This window comes from Melospiza georgiana, chromosome Z, assembly GCF_028018845.1.
Source record: "Melospiza georgiana isolate bMelGeo1 chromosome Z, bMelGeo1.pri, whole genome shotgun sequence".
Lineage (NCBI taxonomy): Eukaryota > Metazoa > Chordata > Aves > Passeriformes > Passerellidae > Melospiza > Melospiza georgiana.
This window is the reverse complement of record NC_080465.1, coordinates 11647982-11669111: the sequence shown is the minus strand read 5'-3', so window position 1 is coordinate 11669111 and position 21130 is coordinate 11647982. Positions and strand designations below refer to the sequence as shown.

The 21130-nt window shown below is 40.6% G+C and overlaps 1 protein-coding gene across 2 annotated transcripts in view; it reads left to right on the top strand.

Annotated features, from left to right (window-relative positions):
* The window catches only part of ZNF608 (zinc finger protein 608), an 83238-nt gene extending 71647 nt beyond the window's left edge, over window positions 1-11591 (top strand). Inside the window, exons 4-10 of one of the 2 annotated variants that reach the window (XM_058044387.1) lie at window positions 260-347; window positions 821-3272; window positions 5029-5446; window positions 5990-6162; window positions 7061-7214; window positions 8465-8546; window positions 9516-11591. In XM_058044387.1, coding sequence (XP_057900370.1) covers window positions 260-347; window positions 821-3272; window positions 5029-5446; window positions 5990-6162; window positions 7061-7214; window positions 8465-8546; window positions 9516-9522 — 3374 coding nt within the window. In that variant the 3' untranslated portion in view covers window positions 9523-11591. Of the gene's footprint in view, window positions 1-259; window positions 348-820; window positions 3273-5028; window positions 5447-5989; window positions 6163-7060; window positions 7215-8464; window positions 8551-9515 lie in introns of those variants that run through there. The other variant, XM_058044388.1, reaches the window with a different exon arrangement.
* Window positions 11592-21130: the final 9539 nt, after the last annotated feature.

The following is a 21130-nucleotide window of genomic DNA, read 5'->3' as shown; positions in this document are numbered from 1 at the left end:
TCTTGCACACACACACATGGGTGCACTAATTCTTGTTCTTTGTCATTTGCAGTCTTTCCTGTGGGTTTTAACTTGAGGTCACTGAAACCAGAAAAGAGGAACAATATAGACCAGAGTGTTTGAAAGCAAATGAGAGTAAATGTCTTACTTTGTGAGGAAAGAACAGGAAAAAGAAAAAAAAATAAAAGAGCAAAACAAAAAGCCTATCCCAGTTATTGTTCTTATGTGTGATAATACTTTATTTTTTGCTCACTGACAGGTGTCCTGGTAGTAAATGTTACATGGAGGAACAAGACTTATGTGGGAACACTGTTGGACTGCACAAAGCATGACTGGGCCCCTCCGAGGTAGGCAAACATTCTGAGTCTATTTTTTCTCTGCTGCATTTTAACCCTCAGTCTCAGGCAAGAGACCGTACAGAGATTAATAAAGCACAACCAGTTATAATTGAAAGCATGCACGAGTGAATTGAGTAGTTCTGTCTTCCAGATTGAAATGTGGGGTGGAAGCTCTTCTTTATTTTACTTTTGCATTTTTGAGAGGGAAGAGGAAATACATGGGATTCAGTCAGAGAGCAGTTAATTTCAAAATGCATTTCTTTGAGTTAGGAAAATGTTTTGCTCCACTGTTCTCACCAGGTGGATATGTCCTTACCATTTTTGTCTTTTTTTAATGACTTTGCCTTTGACACTGTAACATTCTCACTTGTCAGAAGGACATCTTTCCTTTAACATGTGTGAAGGTTCTCTTACGGGACATGGTGGTGGTTGTTATTTTTTCAGTTGATGGCTCCTGCTGATGGAATCTATTGTTTGTACAGGTTTTGTGAATCGCCAACAAGTGACCTGGAAATGCGTGGAGGACGGGGCAGGGGAAAGCGGGCGAGGTCGGCTGCAGCTGCGGCCGTGCCCGGGAACGACGCGAGTTTCGCAGAGTCCCGAGGACTTCAGAGTAAAAATCGAGGTGGTGCCAATGGGAAGGGGAGGAGGGGCAGCCTTAACTCAAGTGGGCGCAGAACACCCCCAAACTGCGCCATGGATGAAGTCAAAGCCAGCCCCTCGTCCACAAACAAGAGGAAAACTAAGCCTCCTATGGAGCTGGATTTGAACTCCAGTTCAGAGGACAATAAGTCTGGAAAACGCATTCGTACTAATTCTAGAAGCACTCCCACCACCCCACAGGGGAAACCCGAAACTGCTTTTTTGGACCAAGGCTGCTCTTCCCCAGTGCTGATTGACTGTCCTCACCCCAACTGCAACAAGAAGTACAAGCACATTAATGGATTACGTTACCATCAGGCTCATGCACACTTAGACCCAGAAAACAAACTGGAGTTTGAGCCTGACAGTGAAGACAAAATTTCAGACTGTGAGGAAGCACTGAGTAATGTGGCACTTGAATGCAGCGAGCAAAGCACAAATTTGCCAGGCTTTGATCCACTAAAAGCACCGACATCTCCTTCCTCCATTGCTACCCCAGGGACCCCCAAGGGAAAGAGGGAACTGACCAGCAATGGCCCTGGTTCAGTTATCAGTTCCAAAACTGGCAAGAATTCTGGCAAAAAGAAGGGTCTGAACAGTGAATTGAACAGCCTTCCAGTAATTTCTAACATGGCAGCCACACTGGATAATTGCTCAGTAGCAGATGGCAATTTGCAAACTGAAATGCCGAAATTGGAGGCTGAAGGATTAATTGACAAGAAGAGTTTAGGTGATAAAGGCAAGAAATCAAACAATTGCAAAGTGGATAAAAACCTTTCCAAGCTGAAAACGGCCAGGCCCATTGCCCCAGCACCAGCACCAACTCCTCCCCAGTTAATAGCTATACCTACTACAGCCTTTACAACCTCCACTACAGGGACAATACCAGGACTGCCCTCTCTAACAACTACTATTGTTCAGGCTACACCAAAGAGCCCTCCACTGAAACCCATTCAACCAAAGCCCACAATTATGGGAGAGCCAAGCACTGTAAACCCAGCTCTCACATCACTCAAAGACAAAAAGAAAAAGGAGAAGCGAAAGCTGAAGGACAAAGAAAGCAAAGAGACGGGCAGCCCTAAGATGGATTCTAAGCTGGGGAAGCTGGAGGACTCAAAAGGGTCTGGAAAAGACTTATCTGGGCATTTTTTAAAGGACCATCTCAACAAGAACGAAGTGCTACCTAATGGACTGTCAGAATCTCAAGAGAGCAGGATGGCAAGTATTAAGGCTGAAGCTGATAAAGTTTACACATTCACAGACAATGCGCCCAGCCCTTCCATAGGGAGTGCCTCCAGGATGGAATGCAGCACTTTGGTGAATGGACAATCCGCCATGGCCCCACTGCACGTGTTGACACAGAATGGCGCAGACAGCACGGCTGCTAAAACCAACAGCCCTGCTTACTCAGATATTTCTGATGCAGCTGATGATGGTGGCTCTGACAGCAGGTCAGAGGGCATGAGGTCAAAGGCCAGCTCTCCGTCAGATATTATTTCTAATAAAGATGGTGTTGTAAAAGGACATTCTTCGACCACAGCACAATCAGCTCAAGGGAAAGAGTCTCATTCTCCCTATTACCATGGCTACGATCCTTACTATTCCCCAAGTTACTTGCACTCTGGACAGGTCAGTGCCCCAGCAGCTGGGAACAGCGGTACCCCACAGGGGCTGAAGATTAAAAAAGAGGCTGAGGAAGAGGCTGAAAAGAAAGAGAAGGCAGAATCGTCAGATGCCAAGAAAAGCGAAAGCACTTCCTCTAATTTGCAGCCGCAACATCAGTCAGTAATAACTCAAAGACACCCTGCACTTGCTCAGTCACTTTATTATGGACAGTATGCCTATGGGCTCTATATGGACCAAAAGTCCTTAATGGCCTCCAACCCTGCTTACAGGCAGCAGTATGAAAAATACTACGAGGACCAGAGACTAGCAGAACAGAAAATGGCACAAAGTGGGAGGGACTGTGAAAGGAAGAATGACCCCCCCTTGAAAGAGATTGGGAAGGATGACAACAAGCAGAAGAATATTCCATCTGCCACTATTTCAAAGGCCCCTTCAACTCCAGAGTCCAGCAAAAATAACACTAAAATAGGGTCATCAGTTCCTAACAAAGGTGAGGAGACAAGCAAATCACAGATCCTTTCCAATCACCAGCAGCAGCTTCAGTCGGACACTTTCAAAGCCAAACAAATGGAAAACCACCAGCTTATAAAGGAGGCTGTGGAGATGAAATCTGTTATGGATTCAATGAAGCAAACAGGAGTAGATCCAACCACAAGATTTAAACAGGTGAGATCACAGGAAATGGAACAAGAGTGTCTTGGTTTATCTTTTAAGACGTGAGATTTACTTTCTGCTACATTCTTCTACCTCTGCAGCCATATAAGCTCCACCATCATTTTTTCATGCTGGATTTTATTGTAGTCTGTGAATAGACCAATAAGCCTTCTAGTTGAGCTGTTTGAAAAGAACAAAAAAAAAATACAATTAAAAAGTCTAACTAAGGTGGTGACAGAGCACAGGCTTACGACCTGAACAGACTATTTTAAATTATATGCATGAATAAAGTAGAATTAGATTTCTCTTTTAGATGTAAATGGTAAGCAGTTTGCTTAGTTCAGAAATAAGAAATTTCAAGCAAAATAAGCAGCTTTCATTGTGAGAGGACTTAAAGCAGATTGAAACATGGTTTGAAGTTTTCTTTTTTTTGTTAAATAACAGTTGGCATTTACTAAAGATGGGTGAGCTGGTTCTTTGAAGAGTTGCCTTAAAGCATAGCGCTTTATCTTAACCCAAGGTGACCTTTCTGAAGCAGTTAAGTTCCCCTTCTCTCCTCAACCAACCTCAAGCCCCTACAGACCTACACAATGGATGAAATCCTCTCCCCATTGAAGTCAGTGATAGTTTTGCAATTGACTTCAGTGGGACCAGAATTTTATCCAGTGGCTTCATGCTGACCCTCGTAGATGTCACATTGCCTTCATTTGAGGCAATGCAACTGTCTCCGTGCTCTGAACTAGAGCCTCAATTCTTGATACTTTCATGTTCTGGTGTATGGTACATCCCAGACTTCACCCTTACAGGCTGTCTTTCAATGTACAGTGGGATCAGGGGAGTGGGAGTAGAGAGCTCTAAAGGAAGTGGGATGGTACAGCCCTAAGTAGGAGAAGATTTCTGCTGATTCAAGTGAGTATTTGAACCAGACTGTCCAAGCGTTTAGTTGTGTGCTTATATTTCTGTGCCATGTGCCATAAATGTCTGTCAGTTGGAGAAAATGTTGACAATTAGCTCTTGCATATCCTGTACAAGAAAAAGAAGTCTTCCTGTTACTTCTCCGTAGCGATTTGGTGTAGCATTGTGAAGATCTCTCCTCTCCAGTTCTGTAACATGTTTATAAACTGGTCTGTGTAATACATTATTTTTAAAAGTATTTACAATGGCCAGTATATGTTCTTTAAATCATGTGATCCTGATCCAATAAATACTTGCGTACCTGTAACTTTACAAACTTAAAATAAGATTGTCAGCTGAAAAAGTCTGCTTTAATGTTTGACTTCCACTGATTCCTGGATGTTTGTATTACCAGAGGTAGCATTAGAATCTTGCCAGCTAGATCAGCTTTTCATGAGCATTGTTCCAGGTATTCTAAGTACTCTGGCATATCATTAGCCAGCTCTAATTTTGTGATTCACAGATACTTTTTGCTCTCTAGTGGGAAAAGTCTCTCTGTGGGCTTTAATTAAAATGTGTTATGAATAACATAGTCTCAGAACTTCATTACATTGCACATGTATTTCATGATTAAACTAGTTAAAGGCATGAAGAAGGATATAAGATGAAGCAATTGAATTAAATTTTGATAATAGACTCTTGCTCCTTCATGGGAATATTGGTTTGAGCTCAAGGCACTCTGTGGCAAGCAAACCTCTCCTCTATGTAATGGGGATATGGTATTAAAAATACATTAACCAAAATGTGGGAAATACCAATAACAAACTTAGTTCTACATCTAAGTTCAGAACAATTTTTTTCTCCTCTTTATTAGGATCCAGATTCACGAACATGGCATCATTATGTCTATCAGCCCAAATACCTTGATCAGCAAAAATCAGAAGAACTTGATCGTGAGAAAAAGTTAAAAGAAGACAGCCCTAGAAAAACACCTAACAAGGAAAGTTCCCTGCCTAACCTTCCTGTCTCATTAGCAAGCATTAAAGAGGAGCCCAAAGAGGTCAAGCGTTCTGATTCTCAATCAGTGGATGAGAGCAAGATAAAAAACGATGATCAAAAGACTCCTGTAAATTGGAAGGACTCTCGGGGTGCTAGAGTAGCAGTTTCCTCACCAATGAGTCAGCATCAGTCATACATCCAGTACTTGCATGCTTACTCGTATCCACAGATGTACGATCCCAACCATCCGGCCTACCGCGCAGTCTCTCCTGTCCTAATGCACAGCTATCCTGGTATGTATTCCAAAACCTGCCTTGTGTGCTAGTTAAGATTTGCATCCTCAGGTTCAGTAAAGTCTGCATTTTAATATTTCTGTTAGTAGCTAGGCTAAATTAGAAGCTTCATGGATGACGTTCTGTTGCTTGTGCTTCCACTGGGGAATGTTCTGTAGATGAAACTGGTTTAATACAAGATGTTCCTTTTATGAACTCTCAAGTTTCTCAACACTTGACAGTCTGCTGTTGCTGTTAGACTGACAGATAGTTTATTGCCTATAAAAATATTCTAAGCACTTACTGTCAGAACCATTATAGTTACTATTCCTTTTACTTAAATAGGACCCATAAATGTCTGAAATGGTTATCAACTCAACCCTCTTTATAACTTCCATTCATCAGGGCAAATTAGGTGATGAAATTGAAGAGCAGTCGTGCCATTTGGTAGTCATGTGATCTACTTTTGACGAAATTGTCAGTTCTGATATTGTCTCCTCCTACCTTGATTTAATCAAAATGTAAAAACAGTAACTTGATGTGGTATTTATTGTTTACCCGCAGGGGCCTATCTCTCTCCAGGATTTCATTATCCAGTTTATGGGAAGATGTCAGGGAGAGAAGAGGCAGAAAAGGTCAATACCAGCCCGAGCATCAATGCAAAATCAACCACTGAGTCCAAAGCACTGGATTTGCTCCAGCAGCATGCCAACCAGTATCGCAGCAAGTCACCTGTTGTAAGGCTTTGTCTGTTCTTACTGGAGAGTGTCACATACAGGAAGGGGTAGAGGAGGAACATAACTGCGGGAAGCACACAATCTGGCATCAAGCTATGAGTGCATGATTCTTCTTTATAGTACAGCATATAATAAAAGCAGTTTATAGTCAGAATGCTTCTGTGGCATAAACTGGAAGTAACACATCTAACACGGTTCTGTGCTGAGGTTTCCTGTCTTGAATAGACTAATATAGAAATACAGATTCAGAGATACCTTCTGGTGCACAGATTTTTGCAGTTAAACAGGAACCTCTTGTTCAGAAACATAATGAAATGAGAAGTTGGGCTATAGGATTTGATAATATCCCCTCCTTGTATTTGCCAAGAATTCACATCTTCCGAGTAGCTGATTACCATCCCCAATTTCTGAAGATTTACAAATGAGATTTACAAAGTGGGAACAATTACTGTTATTTCACTTTCAGATAAGTTGTTGCTGGTTTTAATTGTGAGCAAGTCACTGGCTCTCATTGTATTTTCTAAAAGTAGTTTTTCTGCTATTCAGTCAGACTTGATCCCCAGAGAGCTTTAGAACAGTGAGCATTTTCAGCAGCTCACCCAGGTTGTTCAGGCATTGGCAAGCCAGCTGAGCTTCAGGGAGCCCAAAACTAGAAGTCACCATGGTGTCTTCAAGATGCAGTGTGTTGCCTCAAAATCTTCTGCCTTGGGAAATCTTCCATTATCCAGAAAGATTAGCTTGAGATTAGAATCAAGTGCAAATACTCCAGTAGAGATACTGCTTCAGAAAAAGTGTCATTTGTATACAAAAAGTTTTTGACAGGTAGTAACATGGTTTTATTGTGATTTCATCCCTTTTAAAGTTCTCACGTCAGTTTTCTTTCACTTTCTGTTACTAGCCTGTGGAAAAATCACCAGCTGAGCGTGAGCGGGAAGCAGAGAGGGAGCGAGACCGCCATTCTCCTTTCAGCCAGCGGCACCTCCACACTCACCACCATACCCACGTTGGAATGGGCTACCCCCTTATACCTGGACAGTATGACCCATTTCAAGGTGAGCAGAAAATTGTCAATGGGTGGGATTAGCTTGCCTCATGGAATTGTTGCCTTGGAACTTATGGAAATTATGCCTACATGAAGCATTTTGAATAGAGATCGCGCTGTTAGAACAGATGTGCTTTACGTTTAGGGGGAAGGCTTGAAAATTCACAGCAAGTACTAGCAATAGATTAATAGCTTCATGTCTGAGAAATACCAAGTTTTGTTTCCAAAGCTAGGTGTCAGAGCATTATTAAAGATGTACCAGTTAGGCTATCATCCACACGAATGTTTTGATTCCTCCTGCAAACTGACATTAACTGGCTGAAAGGCAGTAAAATATCCAAACCAAACAACCTCCTTTTTGTATAATTAGGGTTGTGTAAGCAATGGAGGAAGTGTGGCAAAGACAAAAGCTTTTTATACTGAACATATTTTATGTACAAGGCATTCCAGTCACAAGGGTTTGTGCTTGTTATAATTTGACTGTTTGAAAGAGGACTCTTTGTATTTTGGCAAATGCCGTGCACAAAGTTGCAGTCAGGGAAAAAGCAGCACAGTGAGATACAATTTATTCTCCCTAGGTTTTATACCCGTCTTTGAATGTTTTTTTCTCTAACCGTGGACTCTAGCTGAATTAAAAGGAGGTTTCCTCCCATGCAGCAAAATATGTGCTACCACAACTGGTGGCTAAATGACATTTCTTCTTTCCATTGACTTGTGCCTCAGCATTTATTTTTCCTGTGTAAAAGTCTTGACATTTCTCAGTGTGATTCAGTGATTCCATATGCCTTTTGGGATGCATTATGCTTGTTCAGTAGCAAAACTGTAAAAATGGTAAGTTATTATGAAAGTATTGTATCCTGAGCAGCTGGCATGTCGTTTCTGTAATTCACTGTGACTTTTGATTCTTGTTGTTTCCTGATACCTATTATTTCTACTGAGCTTCCTATTCATGAGCTCTCATACAACCCACTTAGCATCATGCAGTGCAGTGTTTGGAAAGGAATGCAGTAAGTAGAAATGCTGTAATTTCTTGTAGAATATCTATCAAAGACAGTTCAGTTTATTACAGAAAGGTATATTGATCATACTGGGCAGATTGTGTTAACAATGTTGCCTGCAATATTTGTTATTTATGTAGTGATAACCCCCCTACATTTTCTGGTTGTTTGCCTTAGAGATCCTTCCTACCGTTACTTTGACCACAAAAATCCATTAAAAACAGAGGTACATCAACATTCCTTTGTTTCTTCTTTCTTGCAGGATTGACCTCTGCTGCCCTTGTTGCCACTCAGCAGGTGGCTGCACAGGCATCTGCATCTGGTATGTTTCCTGCACAAAGAAGGTAAATAGCCAATAAATTATATATTGTAACATAGAGAGGAGAAAGTAATCACAGATTTTTTTAGCCTGCTGGTGTGCATTTCCTTGTATGACACAAGTTTTTAAAGTTGAGGAAAAACTTGGTACTTTGGATTAATTGCAGTTTTGTTCTCCTTAGAATGACATTTTGTCCTTAGTTGTGTTCTTTAATCGTAACATAGGTCAGAACAAGTAGTCTGTCTTCTGAGATTTTCCATAGAGTGTGTTTTAAGCCCTGGTATTAAGATAAAACAAGAGATTGTGTAATATAAGATCCAAATTTTTAATAAAATGAGTTTAAAATTAATGTTCAATTGGTTCCATGCATGACCAGAAGAACTTAGGATTTTATCTATTCTGCAAGGCTGCCTGGCTTGCTCCTCTTGCTTTTAGGGAGTTTTGTTTGGGAGCCCATTAGAGATGGTGTTGTATTTAAGTTGCACACCCATGTAATCATTTATATGCCTGAAAGCCTCTCATTTATTTACTAGGTTGTCAAGAGGAAAGCTACTGTATTATGATGGTTCCATATCAAGGGAAAATTCCAAAGCATCTTTTAACATTAGGGTTTCATTCACTGCCACCACATTAAGACTCAGAGTTTAATGTATCAAATAGAACCATGAAGTTCCATGTTACGGGTGTCTGTCTGAAAGCTGATGCTAAAACAGGCAACCACTAGCTATAATTATTTGAGTAAGAAATGTTTGTAGCCCTGGAAGAGCTGATGGATGATAGGGAACCAGAACACAGAAAAAAAATCCTGACACAGATTACTTCTCAGGATGTTGTTTTTCTGGCAGGGGAGGGAAAAGGACAGGGCTTGCTGTCTTTTCTTCTTAGGTTTTAGAATACTTGTACAGATTTCATTTTACTATGCATTCAAGGTGCAGAAAAAAAAGCATGAGGAAAGGATTCTGCTTACTAAAACCTTCTTTTTTTCTCTTTTCAGAGAATGATGAATTTGGGGATGAACATTGTCATGTGACTGGATCACATGAGGAAGCGCTTTATTACAGACATCAGTTCCATGGTGTTAATTTGAAATGCCTTAATGGCAGGCAAAAACCAGTCATTTCATTTTTGTAAATTGCAGATTTTATCACAGAGTAACAAATGTTGCTGTAATTAGACTTCTGTTTTTATATATATATATATATGCGTATATATATATATACATATATATATAAAAATATATATATATTCTTTACTTTTTTTGTATCAGTACCAAGGCTCGCACACAGAGTCTGCTGCTAAGTTGCGAACCACACACTAAATGGAGATATGTACTTGTCATGGTTAGAAGGCGTTAACCGCAAAAGGCTGTTTGTTTCCTTTCTCTCCTTCTTCTTCTTCCTCTTCTTCCTCTTCTTCCTTTCCTTTTTCTTCTCTCTTTTTTCCTTTCCAATTGTAAATAAATAATGTTATGTATCAGTGTGCCTGAACCTTGCATACCCTTCTGGTATTTCCCACAAGCTCTCAGAGAGGCTAACTGTGATGACACTTTGGTACAATGTAGATGTCTATTTGGTGGTTCCTATTAAGATGCATCAGTGTAAAATGTTACTGTACTCACTGTTTCATTGTAATTGTGTATTGTGAAAAATATACCTTTGGAAGGCATGGGGATTCTAGTACCACAAAAACTGTGTTGTATATAATGTATAGATTTTAAATGGAGATAATGAGCATCTGTGAATAATGAAATGTCTTTTTTGATAATCTTGAATGGCAGATAACCTAATAGCCTGCATATGAGAAGACATCTGTGATTGTTCTATTACTTGAATAGTCCTGCAGTCTTTTTTTTAATGTTTACAATTACCCAGATTTAGAGGAGAGACTTTAATGCCATTACCTGTTTACTTGTTTTATGCTGTAACCTAGTTTATTTTATGTAAAACCTATATCAAATGCTTTCATTTTTTTACTTGCCTTAAATAATTTGGCAATCAGAATAATGAAAAAACTTTGATTTTTAATTTTTTTTAATTTTTTTTTTTAATTTTTATTTCTGGGTGTTCTTGAGCCACTTTGAAAGATGTGTCATAGCTGTAGATAGCAGAGGGTGCAGCAATGGCACAGCTCCTAGTTGTGCTCCTGCTGGGCCTGTGCCAGTGTCCTCTCGCAGCGGGCAATGCAGGGTCCAAGCCAGATGGCAGATGGACCTCTTTCTGTTGACCCTGATAGGCGCAAAAAAGGCCCATGGTAACACTTTGGATGGTATTAGTGGAACTGAAGTCTCTAATACCTGTTTTAGAGCAGCTCTGTATGCTATAAATTATAGGTAAATTTATTCCTATTATACCTGTATTGCCCTTCCCCCAAAAAATTAATAGATTCCTAAAAACAGAGAACCTGTCAAGTAAAAAAAAAATCCTTTGCTGTGTCTAACCTGCATTACCACAAGATAAATATTTTATGTGGCTATACCACCTGCTTTGTTACAATGCAGTTAATACAGTACACAGTAACATGAAATCACTAATCGTGATGTGAAAAAAATCAAATTTACTGGTCAGGTTTTTGAGGCTTTAATTTTTTTCTTTTTCTGCATATCCCAGTTACATTGATTGTCAAAACTGTTTTTTAAAGTTTTACTGGTTGTTTTTGTTTTGTGTTTGTTGGGTTTTTTTTGACAGGGTAAATTACTGCAAGTTAAAGATTGTTCTTGGAGTTGGTTCCATTTCTTCTACCTTGTGAATACTTAATACAGAAGGATGAATTAAAGATTCCCAACAGACAAGCACACTTGGACTTTTATATTACTATGATGAATCTGCCATTAATATTGCTATAATTGTTTTATTTTTATAGGCATAAAATCAGTTCCCTTAGTGAATAGTTATAAGGTTTATTGATTTTTACTACACATCATTCATCTGTGGCTTACTATTATTGTCTTGTTCTGAACACATTCAGAAGTCTCACAGTGGTGACATACTACAAGTTAGCCTCATAAAAAATGGGAAGGAAGGGGTGTTTTCTTTGAAAAAGGGGATATTGTGAATGCAGGGCTCTTGAAATAATAAATGCCTTATTACTTCTATAGTAAAGGCTCAGATGGCTTTTGTGTTGAAACATACCATTGACTTTTGTTTTTTTCCGCCTAAACAATTAATGCTACCACAGTAAAGTAAATGTTATAAATTCACACTATGGGTGATTTTTAGTGTGGTTTGAGTGTCATAAGTAACTGGAATGAATTACTCTGATTGATACAGGGTAAGCAACAGTTACAATTACAGTTAACGTTATAGTTTTACTGTATCCTTGAAGTCTGTAAGAGTGGCTAACATCTCTTGCCATATATTGTCTTCCTCCATTTAAGATTATTATGTCTTCCATCTGGCTTCATATCCCTCTTTTTGGTTTAACACTGGTTTAACATGCTGACCTCCCTAAAGGCTGTGCCACAGTGAGTGTCACTCTCTGGTTCAGCACTCCCCAAAGGGCGCTCACCCACACATCTGAGCACTGATGTGCAGCTGCCAGGGTCATCCACCACTGTGTGAGCATCCAAAGGAAGAGCAAACTGAAGCAATAATACAAGGAAGACAATTTATACACTGTGAACTAAGAGCTGCAGAGGCTGGTCACTGAAAATGGGCCACAGAATCATTACGATACAGATACATTTGCACTCTGTTTTCCACAGGATGGGATTACACTTTTGGCTACCTCTAGCTGACCTCAACCACTCTGCCCTTCCAGCAGCAGCTAACAGTGACCTTGCTTCAGTCTTTCATCCAGATGTTCCTGGATGTCTAGCAAAGGTGAAGCAGGGCTTATGTAGTACACTCATTTGAGTTTCTAAGTCTGTCCATGTAAATGCAGCTAGAGAAAGGAAAAGTCTGTCAGTACAAGCCCATCACAGAGACTCAAAAACCCAGCCAGGGAGCTACTGCCTGTGATGCCTGCAGAGGGAGGAAAATGGATGTGAACAGTAAAAGAGGATGGAGTGCTTTCTGAGGGATCACATAGCTCTAGGGGCTGGAACAGGACAGGGGTCTAACCAATTGAGCTGGCTGGCTACCAGGACTAGCCTAGAGCAGGTGAAAATGAGAGCTAAGAGAAACATAATTTCAGTTTTGTCATTTTAGAATTCCCTGTGGCCTTGGGGAACACCTGGGAAGTCACAAAGCTAATTCCTTGCCACGCATCCCCTCCTTGCTTCTGGTAGGTGCAATGGTTGGGCTTAACCATTTGGTCTTGAGTTACACTTGTCACTCTGCTGTCAGGACAAGGACTCCCAAAGGGCATGAATTTAGAGAATCCTTGAATTCATCCTAAAACATACACATTGTTGATATTGGCATAAACAAAGGACACTATGGTGCCCTTCTACAACTCTCCACCCTGGCTCTTCTCAGAGAACCAGTGAGGGTCAGGCAGGGAGTGTAATTCATATTTCATTCCTGGTATCAGAGTCTTGTCACTGTCACAACTGACAGAAGTACTGTCCTCATGTTTCTGTCTCAAAATCTCACACTAGTGTTTGCTTACCACTCCCTCTCCTCTTTGCTCCTCTCCCCTCTCTGTGCCACTTGCCTGCTCAACAAGCCCTCTTATGTCTATCTGATACCATCAAAACTCTATTTGCACATATATATAAGCTTTCTGCACACATTTGTGAGCTTGACCCTTGATTAGTTCTCTCTCTCCTTTTATCACAATTCCTCTGTTGACCTGCGCCTTTATCTTAGACTGTGTTAACGTATCCTGCCTCTCTTTAGCCTACAGTGTTTGGGACAGAGAACATATTTCACTTCAGATTCATACCCTGCAGTTCCTACTTAGAGCTACCTCTTAATAATAGCAACAGCCCCTACACAAGATGCCATGGGTAGTTAGGACAGACCACTGGTTAACAAAGAGCCTAAGGTAACTGACAAAAAATGTTACAGTTTTCAAAGATATTTTGAAACCATCCAATGACGCGAAATTGTGAAAGATACGAAGCCCACATAGGAAGTCTGAGCCTTTATCTCCCTGAATCAGAGGGAACTGGAGACATACAGTCATTACTTAATATGCCAGCTTTGTTCTGCTTTAGAAAGAGAGCTCTGGTTTCACTTTTAGCACTTCACGTAGCTTCCCGCACTAAACACCCTATAGCATTACTGTGCACTACAGTTCTCCCTCGGGAAGTCTTTTTTCTAGGCCAGTATTTCCTAATTTCTCATAGCTTTAGCCTTTTTGCCAAGGTTGGCTTTTTTTCCCCTCTGTTTTTCCCCTCTTTTTTGCCATTCTTTCTTTTTTCTTTTCTTTTGGAGGGGGTCGAATCTTACTGTTACTAAGAAATACAAAAGGATTTTATTAAGGAGAGGAGACATCAGCTGAGGCTGTGTATGTTCCAGTGGTGGGGAGACAGACACCATTAAAATTCTTATACTGGCTGTTAGTAATTTCTGTGCAACATACACTAAATACAGCTTTCAACTTCAGTTGCAACTCTGAAATTTTTCATCTGGACAGATAAATTAGCAAACTTAAAGGTTTAGCTAAGGTAATTATTACTTGCAGCCTAGAAATATTTGTCATGAAGAAAACTTAATCTTCACCTTAACATGATACAAAAATGTTCTAGGGCTATGAAAGTGTAGATTTTGTTCCAAACAAATGAATTCCAGCAGACCCAGCTGATACCTGTAATTCAGTTCCAGTAGCCTCACAGATATTTCAGCAGTATTCCATGGCCATTTTGAATGGTATAAAGATGCATGTTAATTAATTATATGATATCTATCATTTGAGTTCCCTGACGATAGGATAGTGCTTGCTTACTGCTTTGGGCGGTAATGCTACAGGATTTCCTCATGAAACAGTGCAGCAATGCCTGATAAAAAGTAGAATTAGATCAGTAGGCAAAGGCTCTCTGAAAGCCTCTTTAAACCCTTAATACAGGAGACTAATTTTAAAGCATCCATCTTGACAAGGAAATGACTCGGGTTCTTTTAACTGTTTCCAAGGCCCTGAGGGCATTACCAAGCCTTGCTCTCCCTGCCCAGCCTCCCATGGAGCTCCCCGTCCCTTCTCAGCGGCCCAGGACTCCCATTTCAGCCCAGGCTGTTCATCTCTGGCTCAGGGATACAGATGCCTTGGGCTGGAGCTGTAGCCTAGCAGTCCTTCCCCTGTGCTGGGGTCAGTGGGGTGGTACCTGCCAGCCTCCAGGAGCCCACAGTCCTGGCTGCATCTTTAGGATGACTAAGGATGCGCAGTTTCTGCTCTTAAGGGATTTGTGTTTAGGCTGTTTCTTACAGAACGCTATGTAGGGAAAGGCCTTCAGTAAGACCCCTGCCAATATTTTTTAAAATAGACAAATATAAGGTTAAAGAGGAATTTTGTCTTTATATGTTTCAAATGAAACAGTAGAAATGAGATGTGGAATAAAAAGCTCCAGATTGAAGAACCCCCTGCATAGTTAACAGCCACCATGAAAAAACAGTCCTTTTTTTTTACTTTAATTTTTAATCCTTCTTTCCTCAACAGTATAAACTTTTATTTGAGAGTCCAATGACACTAAAAATAACTTGAGGATACAGGAGCGTTTTTTTCCTCTCTCCTTCCAGTGAGAGTGACTGAAAGGGACAATTAGCTGTAAAAGGAGCTGGCTCTTAATACATGTACTCAAACTGGGCACCTTCTGTATACAGAACATGTTTCTCATTAATGAGCTCCCTATTCAAAAGTGGTCAGCTCTGCTGCCTGCTTCAGCAAGCTGACTGCCTTCTTCCTTTGGGGCTCTGTTCCCCAGAAGAGAGTGGGAGGAACCACATCAAGGGCTACATGGACTGCAAAAGCAGCAGAAATTTCTGCTCTTCCTTTGCTTATAAAAGCCAGATCAAGGCTTGCTTTTTATAATTTCCTTTTGTTCATACCTTTCCCTGCTCTGTCACTAAGTCAGCTTAAGTATTTGCAGTGATGAGCCTCATCAAGCCACTGATTTTCAAGTAGAGCTCCAAACAGAAAAGGTCATTAAAATGTCAATGACAACATGTTCCATGCCGTGCATTGGAACATAACAATTTAATACCAAGCTTTGCCACAAGTATCTGCAGCCCTAATTCATTATCTTCCTGATTGAAAAGAAGCTGATTTCCCTGAACAGATAAATCACCAAATCCTTAGACTCTAAATGACTTGTGGCTTTCCTGAAACCAAATGACCACTTTCCCTTTGATCTGTCAGGAGTCTGTTCCCATGTTTGGACTAATTTCCCCAAAGAAAGTGTAGAAGAAACTGCTAGAGAAAGAAAACACTAAAAATAGCAAGACAGAGTCCAGTTCTTTATGCTAGAACACCTCTCATTAGGCTTAGGCAGACTCTTCTGCAACTCAGATAAGCCTTTGGTCCCTTGAGGCAGAGCAAGTAATTGCTATTTGGTATGGCTCCTTCCTTCTTCCTTGAGTACATGTGCATGTACTCTCTCAGATGCTCATGTACTCACTCTCCCCTTTATTACAGGGTCACATATATATGCCATATGCATGGTTTGATACCAGTTTGCTTAGGGGTTTCTTTTGTAGCCCACTGGCAATAAAATAGCTCTCCAATAGCAATGACTGCTCAGCTTTGGAGTTTTATATCTGCACTTCACACTAGATCACAAGCTTTTAAAACCTGTCCTACTTCTAAAAGGGTTAGTGAATATACACCAAAATCCAGTTGTATAAAGGAGAGCGGGATATGTACATCAGTGTTTTGGCCTGGCAAGTTATTCAATGTGCACCCAGAAAGGGGAGGGTACAATTAAATCTGGCCCTGATATGTAGGGAGGACAGGAGGCATTGACAAAAAAGGGACCTCGGAGAAAACTTCTGAGTCTGCTGTGAAGACTTTGGTGGTGTGCTCTGTAGTGAAATACAGGGCTTTGGAGAGTTGTGGGTCCAGCAAGGTCACCCAAGCAGCACAAGGAGCAGTGGTGTCACACAAGTCACTGAGCAGGAGCAGGTGAGTGCCCAGACACGGACACTACAAACTGCAGTGAGTCCTAACAAAGAAAGCTCTGGCATTGGACAGGCAGACCTTCACTGTGGAGCTAACGTGGAGCAAATGCCCTCGGGGCAGATCTGACTGTTCTGAAGCTGTTGAGTGCTTGCTACATGCCAGCAGTTTATAAACTGATGAGCTGCCCTCTCTGTGGCTCTGCTTTCCTCAGTGGCACAGCCTGCAGCATCAAGGGACAGGGTGTTTACTGTCTGAAGAGAGGTGAGTTACCCTAATGCATCTGGGAAACTTACAGAGGATAAGATGGGATAAAGCATGGGTCAGCCTTAAAGTTCAAGCATGGCCTTGACAAAAAGTTGTCTTTAGAGAGCACTACAGCTGTCTCATTATGGAAGTGCCACTTGCTTGCCCAAAAGGCCATGATTTCTCCTGCTTTGGGATGCTATACAGCAAGAATACACCTTTTCTGTCTGCCATCTGAAGGCAGGAGTAAATTATAGAGAAAGAGAACTTTATTGCAGAGTAGAAAATTAGCAGTCAAGGGATTGTATGTGGCAAGCCAGAAGTGTGTGTCTCCAGTTACACTTCCTCTCATGGCAGTAAGTTGAAACCTTTGGTACGATTCTCTTTCATTGCTTGTTACCATTATCAATTCTTACATTCTTTTGGGCCCCATTAAATGACAGTATTAGATTACTAGTCACCAGTGTAAAGGGCCCATGTCTCCTCATTAATAGGCTGATGTTTGTTTAAGAAGTCAGTTTGAGTATTTTTCACTGTAAGAAGGATATTTCCATCATGGGATATGTTGGTGTCCTTGCTTTTGTACTTCCTTTTGTTTTAGCTGCTCTAGTTTTAAATATTAGCACTTCAGTGTATAGCTTAGATGAGCTCAGCTGAATCTTCAGGATGCAGTATTTCATATGTTCCTAAGCTCCAAATTGGTACTATACTTTCATATTAAGTGACCTATATATTTAATAATGTTTTACAGTCTTGTGGTTTTGTTCCTTGTTGTGGTTTTGTTTGTTTGTTTGTTTGTTTGTTTTAAACCTTGCTCAACTGAAAGAGTAAAAGAGGCTTGCAGGAATTCAACTTTGACATTCTGGGGCCTTTCACCCCATTTTTTCAAAAGGATAAAATTAATTCCCAAATCATTCAGGATTCAGTAGGATTTGGTAGCTGACAGGGAAAGGAAATTTCAAAATAAGTCATTGATTTAATAAAGGCAACATTTATCAATAATATTATCACCACTCTGACTCATGCTAAGACTCATTTGACTAGTACACAATGATCAGTAGGATGTGAATTGAAAACCTTCTCAGTTGTCTGAATCTGCAAGGCAAACAGAGGACAGATTTATCAAGGTGGCTAAGAGCAGTTAGGGATGCAGACCAGACCACAATCTCCCTTTCACAATCCCGCACCCCTTTTAGATTATGCTTTGCCTCTGGGTTGCTGCTTAAATTTGCTACCCATTAGTGCCTAGTGATAACATCAAGGTCGGATGCTCTACTCGAATCAACAGCTGAATTACCCATATCTTCTGACACCATCAAAAGCAAATTGTTAGCTAATCACTAAGGAAAGGAGACAACAACAAATAGTTCTGTGACCAGTGAGGCTAATAAAGACCAATTTTCAATGGTTCCCTTTTCTTTTCAGACCCTCAGACACTTAATAAATCATGGTCTTCTTAATTTTTTCTACATGAGGCCAATAACAGGCCATCTCTGCTTTGCCTTTTTTAGTAATATGTGTCAAAGTAGAGACTGTCTTTGGAGCATGCAGTTTATTTGCAACTGGTCAATGGCTCAAATGTTTTGTGGTAGGGAAAGGTTGTAGGCTTGGTGTGATCACAGGAACTGTAAATGAGAGCTTTGCAAGGCTCTTCTCTGCATGGCCCTATTGTGTCTCCTGAGCACTTAAAGCTGAAAGGTGGCAATGTATTTGAGAGCATCTTTTCCCTCACAAAGATGGGAGGTGTTCAGGGCCAGGACCCTTTCTGTGGAATAACTCCACCCACTGCCTTGCACCACGCTCTGCACCATGAGTAAGGTGCAGAACATCTGCGGCCTAACAGATGTTGTAAACAAAAGCAACTTGTTCAGAATTCACTTCATCTTAGGGTAAAGTTATGAAAAAGGGAAACTGAGAAAAGCCCAGGTCATGGCACTGAGTCTTAAATCCATCAACAATCATGAGAATAGGTAACTTGGAAGTAGTCCATTATATTTATGTATTTAGCTATACGATTTTTGTGTCATTATAATATACACATAGGCAAAAAAGGAGCCTGGATTTATGAAAAGATCTAGTCTCTTTTAAATGCTTTTGGGTGCCAGCAAACAACAATGAATTTTTCTAGGTTAATAATAAGCTAGTTAAGGTACAAAAAAAGAACAGAGTTATTTTTGAAAGCTCTGGGTATTAAGCACATAATGGTTTCATTATCTAAAGTTCAGTCACAACAAGGACAAAGAAATCCCTCTTATGTATGCTGAAGAGCTTTTCAGTTTTGAAAAAAAATCAATACTATATTCACACTAATGTTAGCTTGCATAAAATATTGACTGTAGTCACACTGGTGGTTTTACATAAAGACTTAAAAGCAATTTTGGACGTCTGAAAGATTCTAATTGTTTTTTCCTTTTCCTGAAAGAGTAATGAAAAGACGACTAAAAAGCAGAACTATATAGTTATTTTATAACTGGCACTAACAAATTTCACCAATTACAGAGTCCATTCTGTAAGCAATGAATGTGTGGCTCCCAATTAATCTAGTGTACCTCCAGGCAAGGTCTAAATCAGCTGGATACAGCTAAAGCAATTTGCACACAGCTAAAAGCAAATTGGAAAATAAGTGTTCCACGCTACTGCCTATCTTTTCAAGCCAAATACACAATCAGTATTCTGGCAGCAGCACTCTGTCATGTTATTTGCAACTATCAATTTTAATTATAACAATTATTGATTAGTTGGGAAAGTGAATAATCTAATGTTCAAATGAGGTTGGCGCGGCTGCTGGGGATCATTTTTCGCTTTCATGCACTTGTACATTCAGTGTTAGGAAACACCATGCAAAGAATATACATGCAAAGAATATGTCATGTCTCCACCACTGTCATGAGCTCAGAGAACTACCATTGAAGGTGCAGCTGTGATTTTTTTTTTCCCCCCAATTTGTTTACAAGCATCCAGTTTTAGGATTCGCCATTCTGCTGTACAGAAAAGGTAATACGAATTGAATTAGAGTGTGAGAGGACTGAGTGAGGAACATAGGCAAATACTTTCAAACTTGGGCACCTAAAATCAAACTCTTATTTTCTTACTTAACCACCCAGAGTGCTCCTGTTGCCCATTGGCATGGATTATTTTTCTAACCTCTTTACTTTTAGACTCAAGCTGTTCTTTTGTAGAACAATGCTTCTCTTGGAACAGAGAAAAAAGAAATATCCAGCCCTAGCTGAACTAACAAGAACATTATGTGTTTCAGCTAAATAAATAGCTGGGGGAAGAGGGCATCCTGACTTGAGCAGTTACAGCCAGCCACAAAGGCTGAACATGAATTCTCTGAATCCAAGTTCCTGGTACAAGTTCATCTCCACTGCTAATCAAATGCCCTATGTAGTGTTTCTGAAGACATTCTGTTTCCATTTGAAGTGACCCAGTAAACACTCCACTAATAATTACTGTGCTCCAGAGAAGCCTTTCAAGGGCACTGAGCCTTCCTCTGCTGAGGCTGGGGGAGAACAGGGGAGTTTTCCTATCACACGTGCTCTGCTTGCCTCATGGCTGAAGGTGCCTGCTGTGCTGGGGACACATCCTGCCCATGGCACAGAGCTGGCACTGCCCCTCCTGGGGCAGGCTGGGCACAGCCACACCCCATGCCTGGCTGCTGCTCACACAGGCATGGCTTCTGTGCTTTAAAAGGTAACGAGGGTTACCTTTTTAAAGGTGGTGGTAGCAACATCCCAAAGCTCTGGGCCACCACTGAGCTCAGATGAGAGGGATCAGATCCAGCATCACAACACTGCCCATTCACCTGCTTTTGAATTTAAAGCAGTGGACTAAGTAAATGGCTTTTGTGCAGTTTTGCAAATAATGGTCAGTGGATAACTGGCATAGTAGGTGGTGCATTGCACTGTTGCTGGGAAACTGTGGATGGATGTGAAACTGCGAAGGTCAGCTGCTGCAATTAGTTATCAAGAGAGAATAATTCCAAAGACCTGCAAAAGGATATATATCTATGCAACACCCACTGTCTTGGCAAAGCCTAGTAGAGCTAATCATCTGCTTTGAAAATGCGAGGGAATCCGTCCTTGGGTTGGACAAGAAAATCCCTCTGCCTATTCACCAGCCAAAAAAATTGTGCTTACAGTGCCTTATACTGAAATGGAAAACAAGAAAGGGAAAAAAAATACTAAAGGCATGGAAATGAGTCCTGCGTGTGCCAAACATGGGAATGCCAATGTCTGATAACAAAAGTGCTCTCTGAGAAAAAAAAATAGTGAGATGCTTAGAAAAGTATGCATACATGTGAGATCATCTGGTGATCGGGTACAGCTTTGGCACACATGCACACACAGTTAGTGTAATTCTGTTCTCTGACAT